General features: G+C 33.7%; 2 protein-coding genes across 2 annotated transcripts; both read left to right on the top strand.

The window, feature by feature from the left end:
* Window positions 1–1,071: 1,071 nt before the first annotated feature.
* Window positions 1,072–11,007, top strand: LOC100782114 (B3 domain-containing protein Os07g0563300). The gene is made up of 14 exons (XM_006594561.4): window positions 1,072–1,406; window positions 4,308–4,389; window positions 4,645–4,743; window positions 4,948–5,275; window positions 5,374–5,713; window positions 5,832–5,928; window positions 6,316–6,490; window positions 7,142–7,221; window positions 7,647–7,691; window positions 7,780–8,043; window positions 8,670–8,719; window positions 9,161–9,274; window positions 9,753–9,823; window positions 9,928–11,007. Exons 1-14 carry the CDS (start codon window positions 1,276–1,278, stop codon window positions 10,689–10,691), a joined length of 2,640 nt encoding a protein of 879 aa, XP_006594624.1. The 5' UTR covers window positions 1,072–1,275; the 3' UTR covers window positions 10,692–11,007.
* A 566-nt stretch (window positions 11,008–11,573) lies between these two features.
* On the top strand, window positions 11,574–13,517 carry LOC100781569 (syntaxin-124). The gene has a single exon (XM_003543038.4). The coding sequence runs from the start codon at window positions 12,279–12,281 to the stop codon at window positions 13,191–13,193; it is 915 nt and encodes a 304-aa protein (XP_003543086.1). The 5' UTR covers window positions 11,574–12,278; the 3' UTR covers window positions 13,194–13,517.
* Window positions 13,518–20,086: the final 6,569 nt, after the last annotated feature.

Here is a 20,086-nt window from a genome sequence, read left to right as displayed (position 1 = left end):
TAAATTTAAACTAGAATATATATTTTAAAAATATTTCAACTGTAACATGGAAATTCATTTGATCAACGTTATTCGAAACATCACGTCAAAACTTGAAGAAAAAAACAAGAAGCGCGTGTTGCTAGAAGCTGCGTTCATTAAAGGCCATAGAAGTAGGTATTGGGAGTTGCGAATTATCAATTACGTGATTTCGTAGCGTGAGCTCGCGGGCCATGCAAGATAATTGGCTATTCTACCTTAACAATTCCCACTCTCACCTCAGCGCGTCAAAACATTACTAATCCACTCGCCCCTTCCATTCCTTTCACGTGCTCCCATTATCATCCTCATTCCCACGCGTCCGGCACCAGTCAAACCCCCCCTCTATTTACCGATCTGCCCTTGTCGTGTTTTTCCGTCTCAATTTTCCAACCTTTTTGTAGAACCACTTCACCAAATTTTACACCCTCAAATTGGAGTTTTACTGTTTATAGTTTGTAAGATATTATCACGATTTGCCATGTGCGTTTCTACTTTTACACTCTTGGATTACGGAAACATGTTACAGTATGTTATTCAAGCTAATTAATTTTATAGAAATGATCGATAAATAAATAACTAGAACATAAAGTTATGTGGTACTACTGCTAGTATTTTAAAATAATAGTATTACGTAACTTTTAAATAACTTTCAAATTTTATTATTTTATTAAATCAATCCATCGTGTTTGTTTTCTTACGATGTCTTCTTTTAATATGAAAACGGGCAAGGGCTAAACCACGTCAAGAAGAGACTGGTGGCGTAGTGTGTTTTAAAAGTTTCCTTGTTTTTTTTTTTTTTTGACATGAGATGATAACAATAAGAAGAAAAATAAATTAATAACGCTTTTTTTCTAACATAATCTTAATTTATAGTATTGAATAAAATTTTACATTAATGTGAATCTCATTAGGTTTGAATTAGAAAAAGAGGGTGCAAGAGAGTTATACTAATGATGATGTGAAATTTTCCCATTTTGTCCCTGGAGGAAGAAGAGAGAGAGAGAAAAGTTAGTATGAAAGGGAGGGAGAGAGAAACGACGACGCCGAATGAACAGTAGTGGTATAACAACAACAACAACTAGTTTTAAAAACCCCGTTTTTTTGTTTCTCTCACTTAACTTAAAAAACACTCACTACTACTTACGCACGCCCTTACTTTCTCTCTCTAAAACCCTTCTCGTTTTCTCTCTCTAATTGCAGATCAGGCCGCACCAACCGTTGCGGTTGTGGATTCGGTTGGGGTTCGGAGTCGCCATGGCTTCGGCTTCGTCTTCGTCCTCCAAGCTATGCTTCAATTCTGACTGCAAAGAATTGAAGTCCGAAAGACCTAAGAAAGGGTGGAGACTCCGCAGCGGAGAACTAGCAGAGCTTTGTGATCGATGCGGGTTAGTAAATTAATAACTTTTCACTGTTTTGTTGACTCACACTCTTCTGTTGATTTTTTTTTTTTTGAAAACAAAACTGTAATTTTTTTAAATTAATTTTTTTTATTTCCATGTTTCTGTTTTTTTTTTTTAATTTTGGATTTTGGAGCTAGCTACACGTGGCAGTTAGTTTAAGAGATTGGGATTATTAGTTGGCTGAGGTTTCTAGGTTTGGGCATTCCTCCTGCAAATTTGGATTAAGTTTATTGCTTTAGACCTTATGTATGTTGTTTTGAGGAAAAAAGAAAAAAACTTTCTAGAGAGTATTAGGTTTGTGCTTTGAATTATTTTTTTTTTAACGATAAGAAATAAACTTATGGTCTCTTCTAAAAAAAGAAATACACTTATGGTGGTTTTGAATTAAACTTATGGGTTCCACACACCGCTTTTCTAATTATGTAGCGTTTCAATTTGGAACAAGTTAAGCATAGAGACGGGGTTGGTGCTTCTCAAGTTATGTGGTTGTGGATCCATAACTTAGTATATTTGTTTGAGCGTGGGCATTGGTGGCATAGTTATTAATTAATACTGAGATATGGCACATGCAACTGGTCTTCGTGCTACCCAACTGTACTGTGAAAAGTTACTCAGTGCTGGTATTTCGCTTGCTATGTTACCCATATGCACTATTTTAACAGTCCCTGACCTCTTTATTAAATTTCTGATCACGGTTTAACTTAAAAACCCCATTCTTTTCCCTAGCCCATGCACCACTTATTATCTAAATAAAAAGGATTGGCCATCTCTGAGTTTGTGGCCTGATTTCTCTGGCAACTTCTGTATCTCTGATCTAATAGTGCCTATCAAATTCAAAGGAAAATTTTAGTGGATGGCTATAAGATGATAAGCACCCAAGCACTTAAGGGGAAAGAACCATCCCTTAGTAACTAGCTGTTAAGGGGAAAGAACCGAATAATGAAATACTCCACAGAGCATCTCATACTATTCAATGTGGGACTTTGCCATCCCATAATACCTAAGCCCCTATCATAAGACCAGCATTAGTAAATGTAGGGACAAGAGTGGTCTTCAAGGGCAAAACAAAAGTATAGTGGAGACGAGAATGCTGAAGTCAACTTTCAAGAAAATTTAAGATTAGGAATGGAGATGCCTGGGGAGAGAGTTTTGACTATTGGAGTAGATGATAATGGAAACTTGACTTAGGTGATTTGGTCACGTGATAAGGAGACCACTGGAGGCTCCAATGAGAAAGTGGATCAAACGAAGGGTAGTATGATTAAAAGAGGTAGAGGAGGACCTAAGAAATCTTGAGAAGAGAAACTTTTAAAAAGTATCTTGCTTTAAATTGTTTTAGTGAAAATTTGGTTTTTGTAGAGCTCAATAGTGATGATGATTGTTCCATGTGACCAATTGTACCTAGCAGGGAAATGGTGGGTTGTTGTAGTCAATGAAGGTCTATACCAAGACTTTGAACTCCTTCAACATTGAAAATTTGAAAGTTACAATTTTTTTGAGGAATGATAATTATATTATTTAAAATGTTTAATGTTATGTTTTATGGTTAATCATTTAGATTTTGGTTATTTTGGAGTTGTATGTGAGTTTAGTTTTCATATGCATTACTCCCTTCATTCCAGATTATGACGTTTTAGAGAGAAAAAAATTGCTCCAAAATAGATGTCATTTTACAAAACCAATGCTGCATTAAATACTTTTTATCCTTAATCAATACATAGTGGGAGTGGTGTATAGTAAGAGTAAATGAGTAATTAATTAGAGGAATAAATGGTATATTAGGAAGTTACCTAATATTTTTTATGAAATTCTACAAATTAATTGCATTCCTTAATTCCTGTGCTAAAATCTTAAACGTCCTATAATATGGAACAAAGGGAGTAGTAGTTTACTTATATGTTATTGCCATTTTGAATTATATTAAATATACCAAAAGTATTTACGTTAATGCAAAAGCACTATGCAATGTGCTATTTGCTGTAGCCTTATTCGGTAAGCAATTAATAACTACATTTTAGCATGAAGAAATTATCTCTTCTGAAGAGGGGGAGGGAAACTAAAGGAACTACTGTGTTTTTGGGCAACATTTTATTTTAAAAATAAGCCCTCACCATAGGAATCAGGAATAACATTGAGTGATACTAGGATTGGCCTAATTAAACTAAAGTTTACTATTAAGTATTAAATGGATGATTCCTTTTTGCTTCACTAGTTATGGATCTCCTTACTGGAGTCATGACTGCTGTTTTTTCTGTTGCTTCAGTAGATGTTAAGCAATGGAGGTTATTCTTTGTTTTTTTTTTCTAGTGATGGTTTTTGAAGCCATTTTTTCTTTAAATGAAGATATCTCTTTTCAATTCGTATGTATTTTTCAAATGCTTAGTTTGAGTTCTACATTTTCTTCTTCTCGTTATGATGACTCTGATATATTGTTTTCGATATTCATCTGAAAGAAGTTGTTTGTTTAGTTAATCTGAGTAAACTATTCTGTCTGAATGCTCACCTCAAATCAAATTCTGCCTTGTTCATCCCATATTATCTTCAGTCAATGTGATTCTCTAAATTATTTATATATTTATGCCTATGGTTGGATTATGTACAAACTGAATGGACGACATAAAGGATCTAATGTGTTATCTGGTCCAAAGAATTTTGTTCTTTCTGGCATAAGAGGTTTTAATAGGTTCAATAACAGAGGTTGAGCTTTTTGATTGCATAAACATTTGTTTTCACTGTACTTGATAACAAATGTCTTGATCAAGAATTTAATTGGCCATATGTAAATAATCATGCCTGTTGCTCATCATATGTGTTTTGATATTGTTTTCTTGCATGATGCATATGTGCTATTCCTTTTGTAAAATTCCGTTGTTCTGTGATACTTAGCTCTGCTTTTGAAGAAGGAAGGTTCTGTGAGATTTTTCACTCAAATGCTTCTGGTTGGAGGAGTTGTGAGACTTGTCTAAAGGTGAGGCAAATCTTTTTATGGTTGTTTGAAATGCTTTATTAACATTACTGTTACTATGTTTGCTGCAAAGAAATTTACATAGTTCCCAAAGCTGAGTTTGAATTATGTAGTTTTAACTGATGATTAATGTTGCTTGAATACTTTATTAATGTTACTGTTACTAACTTACTATGTTTGGTGCAAAGGGTTTGATATATGTTCCGGAATCTAGTTAGAATTATGTAGTTTTAACTGATGATTAATCATTCTTTGCAGCGGATTCATTGTGGGTGTATTGTTTCAAGTCATGCTTTTATGTTGTTGGATCCTGGAGGAATTGAATGTTATGCATGTGCCCGCAAAAGTATTATTTTGGTAAGTGTCTATTGTTTCCCTTAGTTGCAAATGCCCTTTCGTCACTTTTGGTTTATACCTTTAAATCTTGAACTCCATATCTAGTAATTAAGCTGCAATTGATAGTCCTGACATGATGCTTGGACAATCTCACCATTTACCTGTTTTGATAATTGGATAAAACAATTTTGGCATCGTAACTCTATTCTGTTATCTGTATCTCAGCCATCTAACCTGCCATGGCCACAGTCCTTTTCCCTTCAAAATCGTTTATCTGATCGACTTAGAGACCTATCTGCCAAAGGTTGGAGTCAGCTAGCTGGATCAGGTCCTGTACCATGGAAGCAAGCACCCAGTCTGTTCAATTCTGCTTCTTCATCTGACCTGATCCCAGAAGTGCCTTCTTTAGTTGAGTTATCCAATAGCTTTGACAAAATGTATTGCAATGAAAGGTTACCTGCCTCAGCCTTGGAAAAGAAAAATGAGGACTTGTCTGGAATACCAGTTAATTGGAACGTCAAGCTTGGCTCACGGGAGATGATGCTTATGAATGGTAATGCAGGCTTTGACATTCTCTGAACTTTCTACCTTTTCTGATATTCTGGTTTAGGAAGTCTTCCCTTGATAACATGAATCTTCATTATATTGCAGGAATGAGGAATGAGGACAAATCAAGTTCATGTTTAAATATGTGTCAACAGCCTTCTTCTCTGAAGGAAGAGTCATCTCCTCAACCATTTGGTTTGGCTGTGCCTAATTCATGCCAAAATGAAAGAAATGGTCAACTTGGGGTAACTGGAAGTCATCCACAACAAACTCCACCACCTCCAGGAAAGCAATTTAATGGCACTATGCATTTAGCACCTGATTCATCAGGTGAGGCTCAGATTCGCAATGGGCGGCCTCGAGCAGATTCCCGAGGAAGAAACCAGTTATTGCCACGGTACTGGCCAAGGTGTACAGATCTGGAGCTACAGCAAATTTCTATAGAGTATCCTTCAAATCAAATGATTGTAGTGTTGGTTTATATATAACTATTTTATTGCACTTCGTTTTCCAATTATGTCTAATGCCATACTGGAAGCTACAATACCTTAACTTTATCCCAGTTCAAATTCTGTAATTACTCCCTTGTTTCAGAAAACTTTGAGTGCTAGTGATGCTGGGCGAATTGGGCGTTTAGTGCTACCCAAGAAGTGTGCTGAGGTTGGTCTTGAGATTCTTCAAGCTACTTGGGGGATAGTATTTTTGGTTTGAGTATAAGTTCTGTGGATGCTTTATGTTCATAGTAAACTGAATTTAAAATTTATAATAATTAACAATTGACTCCTGGCCTTATGTGATGCCTGCATACCATAATTCTCTTGTTTTGCCCTGTAATTGTGTTTGATAGACTCCTTATTTTTAACATAAATTAATTAATATACACTGTCCAATGAGGAACTAGTTTTTGTGGTAATTAGTAAGTTCATATGATCTAATAATAATATTCTCCTTATTTGTAACGTAAATTAATTAATATACATTCTCTTATTATTTTCATGAATATTCAATCAATTGTTATATAATATTATTTTCTGCTCCATGAGACAGACCTACTTCCCACCAATTTCTCAGCCTGAAGGATTGCCTCTTAAAATCCTTGATGCAAAAGGCAAGGAATGGATATTTCAATTTCGCTTCTGGCCAAACAATAACAGCAGAATGTATGTTTTAGAGGGTGTCACTCCATGCATACAGTCCATGCAGTTGCAGGCTGGTGATACTGGTAAGACGTTGTCATGAAGGTGATTCATGTATCGGAATATATAGGAGTATTCTTCTTATTTACTTCCTGTTAAGTGAAACTAGCCTCATTAGTCAGATTTGCATGAATGCTCTTTATTGCCCTTGCTAAGAATTATAGGTTTAGTGTTGGGAAAGAAGAAAAAGAGATAAAGATGGCAAACAATGTTTTAACTTATGAGAAAAGTAGTGAAACCGTTTTTCTCTTTTGAGATTTTTTTGTTCTTTTCCCCAAAAAACTTGCATAATTATTTTTTATGATCATATCTTTTGATTGAAAATAGTTTTCTCTTTGGAAAAAAAGGTGCAAAAACAGTCCCTAAGTAAGGAAACAACCAAGAGACAATCTAAAGATATTCTTAATATTTTCCAACAGCCCTGTCTACTTCGGAATTCTTGCACAACTGACCTTGATGCTATTTTATTCAATTCAAAGGATTTTTGGTTTTCTAAAATTTCTTCCGTGAAAAAATGGCCTTGTAAAGCTGGACTTCTAGATTATTATGCTCCAAGATTTGCCTCATAATCCATGTTGAATCCTTTTGCCTTCTGTGCTTATGACTCCCCCCTGCAAAACCATTTGATTTGTTAATTGAGTTCTAGTTTTTTGGCTGACCTGAATTGTTTTTCTCAGTAACATTTAGCCGGTTGGAGCCAGAGGGAAGGTTGGTTATGGGATTTAGAAAGGCTTCAAGTGTCATGCCATCTGATCAGGTAATGTATAATTTTCTGAGGTGTACTTGTATGTTTTAATATAAATTGATTGAAGCTTTGTCTGTATAGGTCTATCATTAGCTGGATGCTTGTATGGATAATTATACATGTTTAATTAGTTAGGAGACTTACGCACAAATTCAGCACTTGCCTTAATTAAGATTTTTTGGGTACAGTCTGAAGTTTCTATCATGCCCTATTGTATGATTGGACTTCAATTTTGTATATTGTCTGATTGTTTGGACTTATAGTTGTGGGTATTTTCTAATAAAGGACAATTTATCAATTTAATAAATAATTTGCTATTTTTGTTTGCATATTTTGTTTTTTTAGCAAATCCTATATATATTTATATAGTTTGGTGAAAATCTGAACTTGTATACTGAAAGTTTACATATGCTATGTGCATATTTTGCTTTTTGCAGGACAATGAGACCAAGACTGGAAATGGATTTTCTGCACATGGTGAAGTTAGTATCAAATAGCTAACTGCATTGTAATTGCTAATGTTTGTCACTTAAGTTATTCTCATGGCTGCATTTTTCATCTGTCGTTTAGGTTGAATTGGCAGATCCTAATTCATGGTCTAAAGTTGATAAGTCAGGATACATAGCAAAAGAAGCACTGGGGAGCAAATCATTAATCTCTAGAAAAAGAAAGAGCAACATATTGAGCTCAAAGAGTAAACGTCTAAGAATTGAAAATGAGGATTTAATAGAGCTGAAGATTACATGGCAAGAAGCTCAAGGTCTGCTCCGACCCCCTCCTAGCCACATTCCAAGTATTGTGGTGATTGAAGGTTTTGAATTTGAGGAATATGAGGTACCTGTATTCTTGCTTCATATCAGAAAGGGTTATGGATTGCTGATGTTATTATACTTTTAGTAAAGTAATGACCTAAACCTTTCATTCAAACTTTCTTTCTTAATGTGATTTCCAATTAAAAAAACGATAACACATTTTCATCTTTGAAAAGTAATTCTTTATATCTTATAGTCACATAAAACTAACCAAATAACAGTTCTGATGTGTCCATGATGCAGGCCATATAATTAATCCACTGTGTAATCTTAGTTGAAACCTATAGTCAATCCAATATATTATAAGATTTGTGAGTAGAAATACTGAAGTTCACTAGTCATACTGGCTGAGCAGACAAGAAAGGGAAGGGAGACTAATGATCCTGAACTGGTCTTAGTTGAGTATTGTGTATGTTAAATCTTCTAATTCTGATACCTTTGTTCTTCCTCATCATCCAGCCCTTAAACTAAAACACGTCTCTGGTTTAAAATGCTGAAGTCACAGTCTCTAGAGTTGTACATCCAATGTTGGATTGGAATTTTACTGTCTGCCTTTGTTGTCATCTTTCTTGGTGCTTTATTTGATTGAAAGAGTTCTGGGAATTATTATGCATTGTGGAAACCTTCATGCTGAGAATGCTTTTACAGGAAGCTCCAGTGCTTGGGAAGCCAACAATTTTTACCAGTGATAGTGTGGGGTAAATCACTTATCCTTAATTAGATTTTGATCACTTTGTTTTTTTTCTTGGTTGTTTTTAAATTTTCTTTTCGTATTTGTTCACATATCTTTTACAGTCACGCAGACACACACACACACACATATAGTTTTTCTCAGAGAATGTGGAATGAATTTCTGTTGTATGCATAGCATTGCTAGTGGGAAACCTAGGATAATTTTTAATTATGATGATGATATATGGGATTTGATTTCATGTGGTTGCTCTCACCTCGAGACAAGCATTGGCTTTTGACTGTTTCTGTGCTTTCTGAGGGATGTTATATATATATTTTTATTGTTGTGCATGTCTTATCACTAAGTTCCCAAGAAATACATTAATTTCTCATTCAGACTGGGTGATATTTTTTAATTAAATTATATATGTAAATTAATTGCCAGCAATGATCTTTATTTGTGCCAGTGAAAAGATCCAGTGGGCTCAATGTGAAGATTGTTTCAAGTGGCGCAAATTGCCAGCAAGTGCGCTTCTTCCATCAAAATGGACGTGTTCTGATAATTCATGGGATCCAGAAAGGTAACAAGATTGATCGATTCTCTTAAATTCTCATTGGCATTTTTGGTCTCCTATGTTATCCTTAGCTTCTTCCTTTCCACTCCCTTTTGAGTGGCAAATACACAGTTGAAATTATTAAGCTTTCCTGAGTGAATAAGAATGTATTTCATATTTAAACAATTAGTATGGACCAAAAGTCATCCGTGATGTTCAAGAGGAGGGTGTCTTTCTGAACCTTAGATACATTATACATCTAGATAACATGTACATATGATTTTCCTTTCATAATAGAGTTGCAGTATATAAATGCATGTCTTGCTTTATTTTGGACTCAAGTAACCCTCAACTTAGCTCATGTTTATGTGTTCAAGGCACGTGATTAATTTATAAATCTAACAAGACTGTTCCACAGAATCATTTGCTCAAACTTTATAAACCTATGTTAGTATGTAACCAATATATTAGTGCATTATTTTTATTGAATTCTCTATGCTGCCAGATTTTCTTGTTCAGCTGCGCAAGAGCTGACAGCAGAGCAACTTGAGAATTTGCTACCTCCTTGTAATTCAGGTTTGAATTGTTTGATTGCTTCACTTGAAATCTTTAATATAACAAATTGCAACATTAGCCATTAGGGTATGAAAACTATGTTGTTAAATGCATTTGTTTGGCAGCTGTTCCCAAGAAAATGAAGGCCACCAAACAGGATCCCGATAATGCTGAAGCTTTGGAGGGACTTGACACCCTTGCAAATCTAGCTATCCTGGGAGAGGGTGAGGCACTCCCAGCATCCGCCCAGGCCACAACTAAGCATCCACGCCATAGACCTGGCTGCTCTTGCATTGTTTGCATTCAGCCTCCCAGTGGAAAGGGCCCCAAGCATAAGCAGACATGCACATGTAATGTATGCTTAACAGTGAAGCGACGATTCCGTACCCTTATGTTACGGCGTGAGAAGAAACAATCAGAAAAAGAAGCAGAGACAACTCGTAAAAAGCAACAGCAACAACATCCTCTACCATTACCTTCATCTGAAATTTTGCTTGATGAAGATTCCTTGCCCTGTAGTAACACAGGTGATAGTAGCCCAAACCAGAACAAAGAGGGTAATGATGGTTCTGATGATGATCCTAGCCGAATAAAATCATCTGCTTCGCCGTTCAAAGGCAAAATTGACCTCAATATCCAACCAGAGCGAGAAGAAGAATTATCACCTGGTTCGGATTCTGGCGGCATGATGAAGTTGCTCCATGATGCTACTGAGCGATATCTCAAACAGCAGACTGTGAACTCTGGTACTGGAGATTCATCAGGCAGTCAGTCACAGCTGGTAGGAGATGCAATGAGGGAAGATAAACTTAGCAATGGTGTTGCCCATGGCAGTAGTAGTCATAATACTGATAAGGAACATGCCCAATCTTTGCCTATGAATGTGTGAAAATCATATTGGCGCTAGCCATAATTGATACGTTCTTGCAAAGCTATATTGAAGTGGGGAAAGATTTTGCTGTACATTTTATCCACTTCGGCTTCTTGCTTTTTCTTGTTTGTACATAAAGAGGAGTAGGAAAAAATGGTGAGAAACCAATATATTCCGGTAATATAAGTGGGCATCATAGTGGTTTGTGTAGGAAAACTATGAAATGCAGCTGAATGGGTAGTAGGTTGAAGCTGTTTAGTTTCTTTGAGAGCTCACCGTGCCACCTGATTTCAACAACGTTGAAAATGTAACTATGCCTAATTTGTTCTCCCAATTTATTCTTAGCCTGTAAGATGTTTATACTTTCTAGTAACTGCTAGTTCTGTTCGCTGTTTCTCTTTATTGGAAATTTGGAGGCACACTTTCACCCGTTTTCAGCAAGCAACCTATGCTGTATACAATCAATGATGGCAGAGAAATATTGGCTGTTTTAAGGGGGGAAGTGCACTCGTCCATTGTTATTGCACTCGGTACAAATCTACCCGTGTAATTATTTATAGCCTCTGTTAAAATCGTAGTTGTCGTCATCTTACATGACCCTTTTTGGATTGAATAATCTGCCCTTAAACTTATGTTCGGCAAATTTAAATGACTTTGTTTGGATATGAATATATGATCAATCTGCGGCTAAAAGTCACTTACAGACGATATCTTTATCGCTAAGAGCAATGATTTTTAAATAAAAAAATAAATTAAAATTTTGTGTTTGTAATATTATAAGAGATGAAAAATAACTAAAAACGTTTATCTGGTAAATAATTTCTTTTCATTAACCTTAAATATTTAATTTTTAATACTTTACAAGAAAATATTAATAAATGCTTGTCAGAAATGCAATAATTAATTAATTAATCATCCACATTCATAAAATTTACTTTGTTCTCTAAAGTTAAATGCTAGTTCCATTACTTACTGTTAAAAATAAATAGAATATGTGGATGAAATGACTCGGCAATGCAAGTTTCCTGCAGTCTCTAATATATTTATCGTGTGAACATCTATTCGAATAGTGAGATTTCAGCTAAGAATACCCAAAAACACAAAATACCAAAATGGCTGAGGGGACAGAAAAAGAGGTGAGCAGAAAAAATCGCATTGCCACTTGTTAAAAATATGGGACGAGTAAACTTTGGTACATCCAATTTCTAAACGTCCTTCTATGATTAGTATCAAGTTAACTTGGCTGGTCCTCATTTGACATTAACCATGCACCTCTAATACCTCCACTACTTGAAAAAAGGAGGACTTTTTTGCCCTCAAAGCCTTTTGTTGGTGACAATCGGTTCCTTTTGCCTTTTGTCACCTTCGGCTTCCTCCCTGTTAGTAAAATTGATCATAATCCATAAGGAGGACGAAAAAGGACACAGACAATCCAGATGTGACAGAATTAACACAAAGCACAAAGCATTGTGTTACATCAAATCAAACCATCTGTGCCCTTACGATCTTTCTGCTACAAGTTTGATCAACAAAAAAAATAAAATCAATTAACACAAAAAATAAACCAACAAGAAAAAAAAGAAGTGTTAGTCACTGTTCATCAAGATGAACGACCTATTCTCAAGCTCCTTCAAGAAATACAGTGACCTGAAAGAACAGTCCCACATTGATGATGTGGAAGCTGGGAAGGAAAGTGTCAACCTCGATAAGTTCTTCGACGAGGTGGAGAATGTGAAAGAAGACATGAGACTAGTTGAGAAGTTGTATAGAAAACTGCAAGAGTCTAATGAAGAAAGCAAAATCGTTCACAATGCTAAAACCATGAAGGATCTTCGAGCCAGAATGGACCAAGATGTTCAGCAGGTTCTCAAACGCGTGAAACTCATAAAGGGCAAGCTTGAATCTCTCGAACGTTCCAATGCAGCCAACAGAAACATTCCAGGGTGTGGTCCAGGTTCCTCAGCGGATCGAACCCGAACCTCGGTGGTTAGTGGCTTAGGGAAGAAACTGAAGGACTTGATGGATGATTTTCAAGGGTTGAGGGCAAGAATGCAGAATGAGTACAAGGAAACCGTGGAACGAAGGTACTTCACCATCACAGGAGAAAAGGCTGATGAGGACACCATAGAGAACTTGATATCAAGTGGAGAAAGTGAGAGTTTTCTTCAGAGGGCGATTCAGGAACAAGGGAGGGGTCAGATAATGGACACCATATCGGAGATTCAAGAGAGACACGATGCTGTTAAGGAGATAGAGAAGAACTTGATTGAGCTGCATCAGGTGTTTTTGGACATGGCAGCTCTTGTTGAGTCTCAGGGTCAACAACTTAATAACATAGAGAGTCATGTGGCACGTGCGAGTTCTTTTGTGAGGAGAGGCACTGAGCAACTTCAAGATGCCAGAGAGTATCAAAAGAGTTCTAGGAAGTGGACTTGTTATGCCATTCTTCTTGGCATTGTGCTTGTTGTTGTGCTCCTGTTTCCTCTCTTGACATCACTTTTACCTCACTTATTGTATTGAAGAATATATGTATCTTGAAGAGTTTAATTATTTCCAACCCCAACATTAGATTTTGCATTATTCTGAAATGTTCAAGAGCTAAGTAGTACTACTAGCATGTGGCCATGCACGCACGCTGAAACATGAAACATATGCAGAAACATGAAACATTCAAGTGCTTTGTATGAAATTGTTGATGCAGGTGACCTTTTGAAGCCAAGAAAAAGCCACAGAACCAAGTTATTCTGAGTATTTTGGATTCCCATAGAGTTGTAATAGCAAGACAACAGTTCTAAACATGACAATGACAACGTTGTAATAGCAAGTTGACTCGCTTTGGAATGATTCCATTTTTGTCTTATATTCTTATTTTGTCTTGCCCGTTTATGATAATAATAGTAGAAGAACTTGATATTGGATTGATTGACCAGTAGAAAAAACATTAGATTTGGTTATACTATGAGAGAGGAAAACATCAAACAATTATAATAACACTCATGGTTATTTATGTGGAGTCATTTAATTTTATCTTTGACTGTGACTAAACATGTCGTGTTACTTGCTAATATGGGAAGATACAAATCCTATTCTGTATCGTCGGAATAAAATATTACAACACCTATAATAAAGTATTACAAGTTTTATTTTAAGGTAAATAGTCACTTTTGTAACTCAATGTATAATTTATTGATAAATGTATTCTTTAAAGATAAAAAATATAAAAATTTACTCTCTGAAAGTATAAAAAGTGCGATAAATATATTCGGCTGTTAACTTCGGTCCATCGTTATTAATAAAATAGTCTACGTGACACGGAGGGACAAATTTATCATTAAAATGATTGCCAACGATTGCCAGCATATAGAGACATATTTGTCATAATATTTTTTTAATTTTTTGTCTTCTCATCCCGCTGACAAATATGTTCCTGAAAGATAAAAATACAAAATTTAGTTTTCGAAAGTATAAAAATGTGACAAATATATTCAGATGTTAATAATAGATTGTGACTAATTATTATTATTATTATAGGTTTGTAATTTAGTGCTCTTACTCGTTTAGTACTTATGTCATGTATTTTTTAAATTGTCTTCTAATATATATATTTTTATTATATTGATTTCCTTGTCAAACCTTAATATTTGATATTAAAAAAAATTATCTTGTATCTTATAATTTTATTAAATTTTTACTAAATTTCTCACTTTTAATCTTTAAAATTATTCTATATCTCAATTTCAACTTAAGTACCTTCATATTTAGATTGAAAACAATACGTTAGAGAGTTTTCTAGTAGAAAGAATACAATTGGCTGCGGGACCAAATTTATTTATTTTAAAAAAATTAATCAACTATTTTTTTTTAAAAATATATCTTACAAAATTTAAACTAGATAAAGTTAAAGTGGAATTATAAGTCTTTTTCCTTAATCAATAAAATGTATATATATACCTCAAATATAAAAGAATTTTTTTAATAAACCTTATGTGTTTTCACTCGAGACAACACTTATTATACATAATATGAATGAAATGATGAAAATAATTACTAACAAATAAAGAACTCAAATAAATTTAAATAAAAAAATACAATAATGCTCAAACTAATAGAGACATAACTTCAAAACAAAACACAAAAAAAAAAAAAATAGGACGTAGAGTTGTATCTCTTGCTGATTTATGGGCTACAGCGACCTTATTGTATTTCATTTGACATACTGTGACAAAGTACGTAATAAAAATTAATAATTAATTGAAGAAAAAAATTCAAGAAATAAAAGGTTTTCATTTTTTAAAATGATAACTCAATTTTTTATATCATAAAATTAAAGAAATTTATTTTATTTGGGAAAATAAGTAGTTATATTTATTAATTAAAAAACTAATTAACAATTTGATAGATGGATAAATAGATAGGTAATCAAAGTATAGAGTTTAAATCTTAAGTTGTACTTTATTGTTTTTTTAATCTTTTTTTCCTAACTTCTCTCCTATACAATTCATTATTAACGTCCGAATATATTTGTCGCACTTTTTATACTTTTGGAAACTAAATTTTACATTTTCATCTTTCAGGGACACATTTATCAGCAGAGTGGAAAAACGAAAGGTCAAAAAAATATTATGACAAATATGTCTCTATGTTGACAATTCACGTCACCAATCATGTTGACAATCATTTCAGTGAAAAATTTGTCTCTTTATGCCACGTAGGTTATTTTATTACGTTGATAGACGGAAGTTAGCGGCCGGATATATTTATCGCACTTTTTGTATTTTTATCTTTCACGAACACATTTGTTAACAAATTATACATTGAGAGACAAAATTAACTATTTATCCTATCTTTTATCTACATTTAAGCATATAAATATTTAAAATAACATTTATAAACAGTGTATTATTTTATTATAATAAAGAATAAAATTCAGACACGTTGAACTATTTATGGATTTTTTTTCTTTTATGGTGCATCTTGCACAATCTTTGTACATATAAGGCTATAGCATGTTTCCCTACTTTTTATGTGTTCCTTGGTACATTTGTAGGATGTTGATGTCATACAATATATTTCCACCAATTTAATATGATAAATAAAACAATTTTTTTAACTTGTGCAGCTTTACATAAGATAAGCCTTATTAATTATTCACGCTTCAAATAACTAATTATTATGATTTCTTGAAGAAAAAAAAGTGATTTTGTCTCTCTTATTTCATTCCAAAATAGTCTTTATCTCGTTCTAACTAAAATATAAGATTATTAACCAAGTTATTTTGAAACTTCCTTTGATAAAGAAGTCTCAATATTACGGAGGAAATTATCTTCACTAAGTGGCTTTGACTTTTCCAAGCTATTTGGCATATTTTTTTTGAATGTGTGAAGCTGTGAAGGAGAACTTTCATTTTCATAAGCTTTGTTGCAGCCGGAGAATATCACGGTGATGACCCAAAAAATGGTTCCAATAGAATATTTAAATTGGACAGTTTTCAGAGGCGATGAATATGTATTAATTAATTATTATTTTATTGATAAGAAGAGAGAAATTATATCAAGGTGGTCTGAAAATTAAATGGGAAAGAGAAAACCACTTTTTTTAAGAAATCATAATAACTAGTTGAAGAGTGAATGATTAATAAAGCTTATCCAATGCAAAGTCGCACAGTTTTTTTTAAAAAAAAATCCTAAATAAAATCCTTGGCACGTTGAACAAGATTCAATAGTTTGATGACGGGTCTATGGTGCGAAAATGAGATCTTTCACATGTGCGTGAGTTTTGGAATCACAAGTTCAGGTTGGCCAAATGTAATCTGAGTCATAAGTCTCGTTATTAAAAAAAATCAAGGGTCAGGATTGCGTGAAGGCTACCGGTTAAAAAATTGATAGAACCTAAAATGGATGAAACACCAGATAGATAGACGAAGACTAGAAATTGCTGAATCAACTGCTCTAACCGAGAGAAGAAGTCGAAAGGCACAGATGCAAACAATCCTGACCCTTGATTTTTTTTAATAGCAAAACTTGCTGCTCAGATTACATTTGACCAACCAAAACTCACGTACGGTGGTGCGAAAGATCTTTCGTCTAGTTGATGTTTTGATACAGCCGAAATTGTAAACACACAATTTTGTGCAGCTAACATGAGTTTGAATCCAGTTATCATTTTTATAAAAATCTGTAAATTCAAACATTACACATAATTAAATCCCAAAGTTTAAAGTTTTAAATTAAAACTGAAGAATGTTTTTTCATAGCTAATTATTAAAATAATAATGTTCGAATACTATATATACCAAAAAGGTAATCCAAACTTGATCCAAAAATACAGTAATGTCTAATTTGGAGATCCCAATCCTAAACCCGTCAAGAATATAATTTTAAATTGAGACATGCTTAAGTAGTTTCCAAGTGTGCAGACAGGAAAAATCCTAATATTTTTTGTTATATTTTGTTTTTATTTTATTTTAGTTATTCCAGTAGAAACAAATTACACCAAATATTTTAAATCAGAGTAGGCCCATTAAACAAGGTATCACAATGTGTTACCCGAAACATGCATGGGGATTCTTTTCATTGTGATGTTTTTGTTCAGGGTATAGTCGTCCTCGCTTATTATCTTGTACAGCTTCTTGTTGCATATAAAATTACCGGAGAAAAGTAAGAGCTGAGAATGAAAATCATGTCGCATGCCTACAGTACGCTGAAGAATTATCAGTTACTCTGAACATCTTTCTAGCTTATTTTTCCCATAATGATCAAGACAGTTATTGCATAACTAGCTACTACTTGTAGCATAATTAAGAGGTAACCTTATTTCCAAATTAAACCATGGTTAATTAACACTTTACCACTTTCCCTAAAAATGTTATTAAAGGCTCCGGTTATATTCACCCTAAAAGTAAAAGCTACTGTCAATTATTAAAAGATCCTTAATCTTCCCATGTCACATGTTGAAAATTAAATGTAGTGTAATCCATCTAGGGATCTATTAGTAGTAGGGGAAGAAAAAGACAAACAACTTACAACTACAACTAAAGGAAAGAAACCCAGACCTCAAGCCTTGCCCATACTATAAACTATAAAGTAAAGTAAAAGCTTTAATGATTAGCACCAAAAAGCTATAATAAATTGAAAATTAATAAACTCTATAAGCTGTCAAGAAATAGATAAATGCTCTCCTACCAACACGACATTAATAAACATAAAATAAAGTATAAATAAATAAAAGCAGCAGAAAGCAAATATATTTACAAACATACCCCACTCAATCATGCACCAACATTGCCATGAAGGAACAGTAAGAAGAGTCAAGATGAAAATGAAGCTGCCGAGCCTGTTGTGGTGGTGTCAACTAATCAGCTGCATCCATCTTTGACAACCTTGCAATCCATTCCTTCATTTTTTGTTACCCCCTTCAAAATCATGTGATAAAGTAATTAATACATGTAACATACTCATGTGGGGATAGATATTAATATATCTCCAACATAGGCCTTCAGAATGGCCTCAGCAGCAAAGTTGTTGTACATTTCTCTCTGAAACTGAACACTAACACACACTGTTTTAGCCTTGTCTTTGTGAGAGTGGAGGATTGGAGAAGAGGACGGGACACGCGCAAAGAGAAAGGTTAGGTTCTGAAGAGCAAAACTAAAACTAAAAAGAGAGTGAGTTATTATGTATAGGAGGAACAGAAGGGAAATGGATCTAACATAATTTTGCAGGCATCGGAAGAGAAGAAAATGTGGAAAAATGAAAAATTTGTGTCAGAGAAAGCAGGAGTAACACGGTACAGGGATTGGCGTTGTGGGTTTCTCTAAGTTGGGTTTCAAGGTGAAAATAAAGGAACCAAACATGGAAAGGGACATAATCATGGTGAGGGGCATAGCATGGGCAAATGAAGGAGTTGAGGAAGGCATGAAAATCAATTTGCAGAGAGAGAAGGGAAATGCGTATGTTTATTGCCATTGGAATGAATGATGGATATATGGGTCTGTTCAATTATTACGCGATACGAGAATTAGGGGTTGCGTGTGGCTGAGCACATATTATTATTGCGGCTTACGGCATCGACGTGTAGCAGTGGAAAACAACTTCTCTTTCTTCCAATTTTTATTTACTGGTATTACTTATTACTCACTCTACCGTGGAGATTTAAATAGATCAAACAATTATCAATTGTTGGAATAATTCTTTTATTTTCTAAGCATTTACGGACCACCTTTCATGCATGTTTTTTTATCCAAGATTTAATTCACTTAAATTTTTAGTAATCAATATCATAAATATTTGGAAAAAATCAATAAATTCATTTGTGTTAGTAAGTTTAATTTTAACATATTATAATAATTTATTATTTAATTTTAAAATAATTATTTCTCTCTTCTCCCTCATCTCTATCCACATTAATTGATTATTTTAAAATTCAATCTTAAATTATTATAATATCCTTAAGTTAAACTTACACATACAAAAGAGTCTGTTGTTTTTTGTCTAAATATTTTTTATATTAATTATACTTATACTAAAAAAACAACATTAGCTTTTATACCTATTATATGACTAGTTACATTTTCATCATAAATTTATCATAATAAAGCCGTTTATATCATTTAGGGTGTGCAAAATTTGGTTATTGAAATGGTTCGTATCTAAACAGTAGCGGTTTTGTTTTCATGTAATCTGGTTCGAATTGGTTTTTTCACACCCATTAATATTATAATTTTTAAAAATAGATTAAAGAATCAATTATATTTATAGGTTAAGGAATCATATTTTTCATTAGTTGTATTTTTACTTTCGCTCCCCACATAGCTGCAGTACAAGGTTAGGCTCAAAAGTTGTTGGATTTTATAGAAAAGAATGTGCTTTTATTTTCTTTGAAACACTATTTCATATCCATAATGGGTTGCAGCCCAATAATCGTGTTGCGTATTGGGTAGGTTGAATTCAGATCTCATTGTAAGCATCTCAACATGTGCTGGTTCAAGTACAATTATATATTTATATTCGGTTTCTCTGGCCAAATTTTCATGTTTGAATTTTGTAAAAGAAAAAATTGTGATTGAGAAAGCATACTTTACTAGACATTATCCAACCAAATTAGTTAAAAAAAATTAGTTATTGACAAGATTAATGAATATTTTACACAAATATCATGGTGACAAAAAAAATCATAAAATTATGACTAGCTTGATTTATAATCAATTATGAACATTTGTATTGAAGACTATAAATTAGAGTCATTAAAATGGCTTGCAATCCCATGACCCAATCCAACCCATTATGTTGTTGTGCATGATTGGATTTTAAAAAAAAAAACTTTTTCCAATAATAACAAAAAATGGCCCAATCCACTTATGGCCCGATCCACTAGATTGAAAATGTGAGAGATTGGTTGGCCTACAAGTTACTTGG

This window comes from Glycine max, chromosome 13, assembly GCF_000004515.6.
Source record: "Glycine max cultivar Williams 82 chromosome 13, Glycine_max_v4.0, whole genome shotgun sequence".
NCBI classification, from domain to species: Eukaryota; Viridiplantae; Streptophyta; class Magnoliopsida; order Fabales; family Fabaceae; genus Glycine; species Glycine max.
Note: the sequence above shows the minus strand (reverse complement) of the source record. Positions and strands in the feature narration are given on the sequence as shown.

Excerpts from the sequence above, each read along its gene's own strand:
- LOC100782114 (XM_006594561.4), top strand. The coding sequence starts at position 1,276 with ATGGCTTCGGCTTCGTCTTCGTCCTCCAAGCTATGCTTCAATTCTGAC. Across the intron at positions 1,407-4,307 it reads GAGCTTTGTGATCGATGCGG|CTCTGCTTTTGAAGAAGGAA; the intron begins GTTAGTAAATTA and ends TGTGATACTTAG. Across the intron at positions 9,275-9,752 it reads AATTCATGGGATCCAGAAAG|ATTTTCTTGTTCAGCTGCGC; the intron begins GTAACAAGATTG and ends CTATGCTGCCAG.
- LOC100781569 (XM_003543038.4), top strand. The coding sequence starts at position 12,279 with ATGAACGACCTATTCTCAAGCTCCTTCAAGAAATACAGTGACCTGAAA.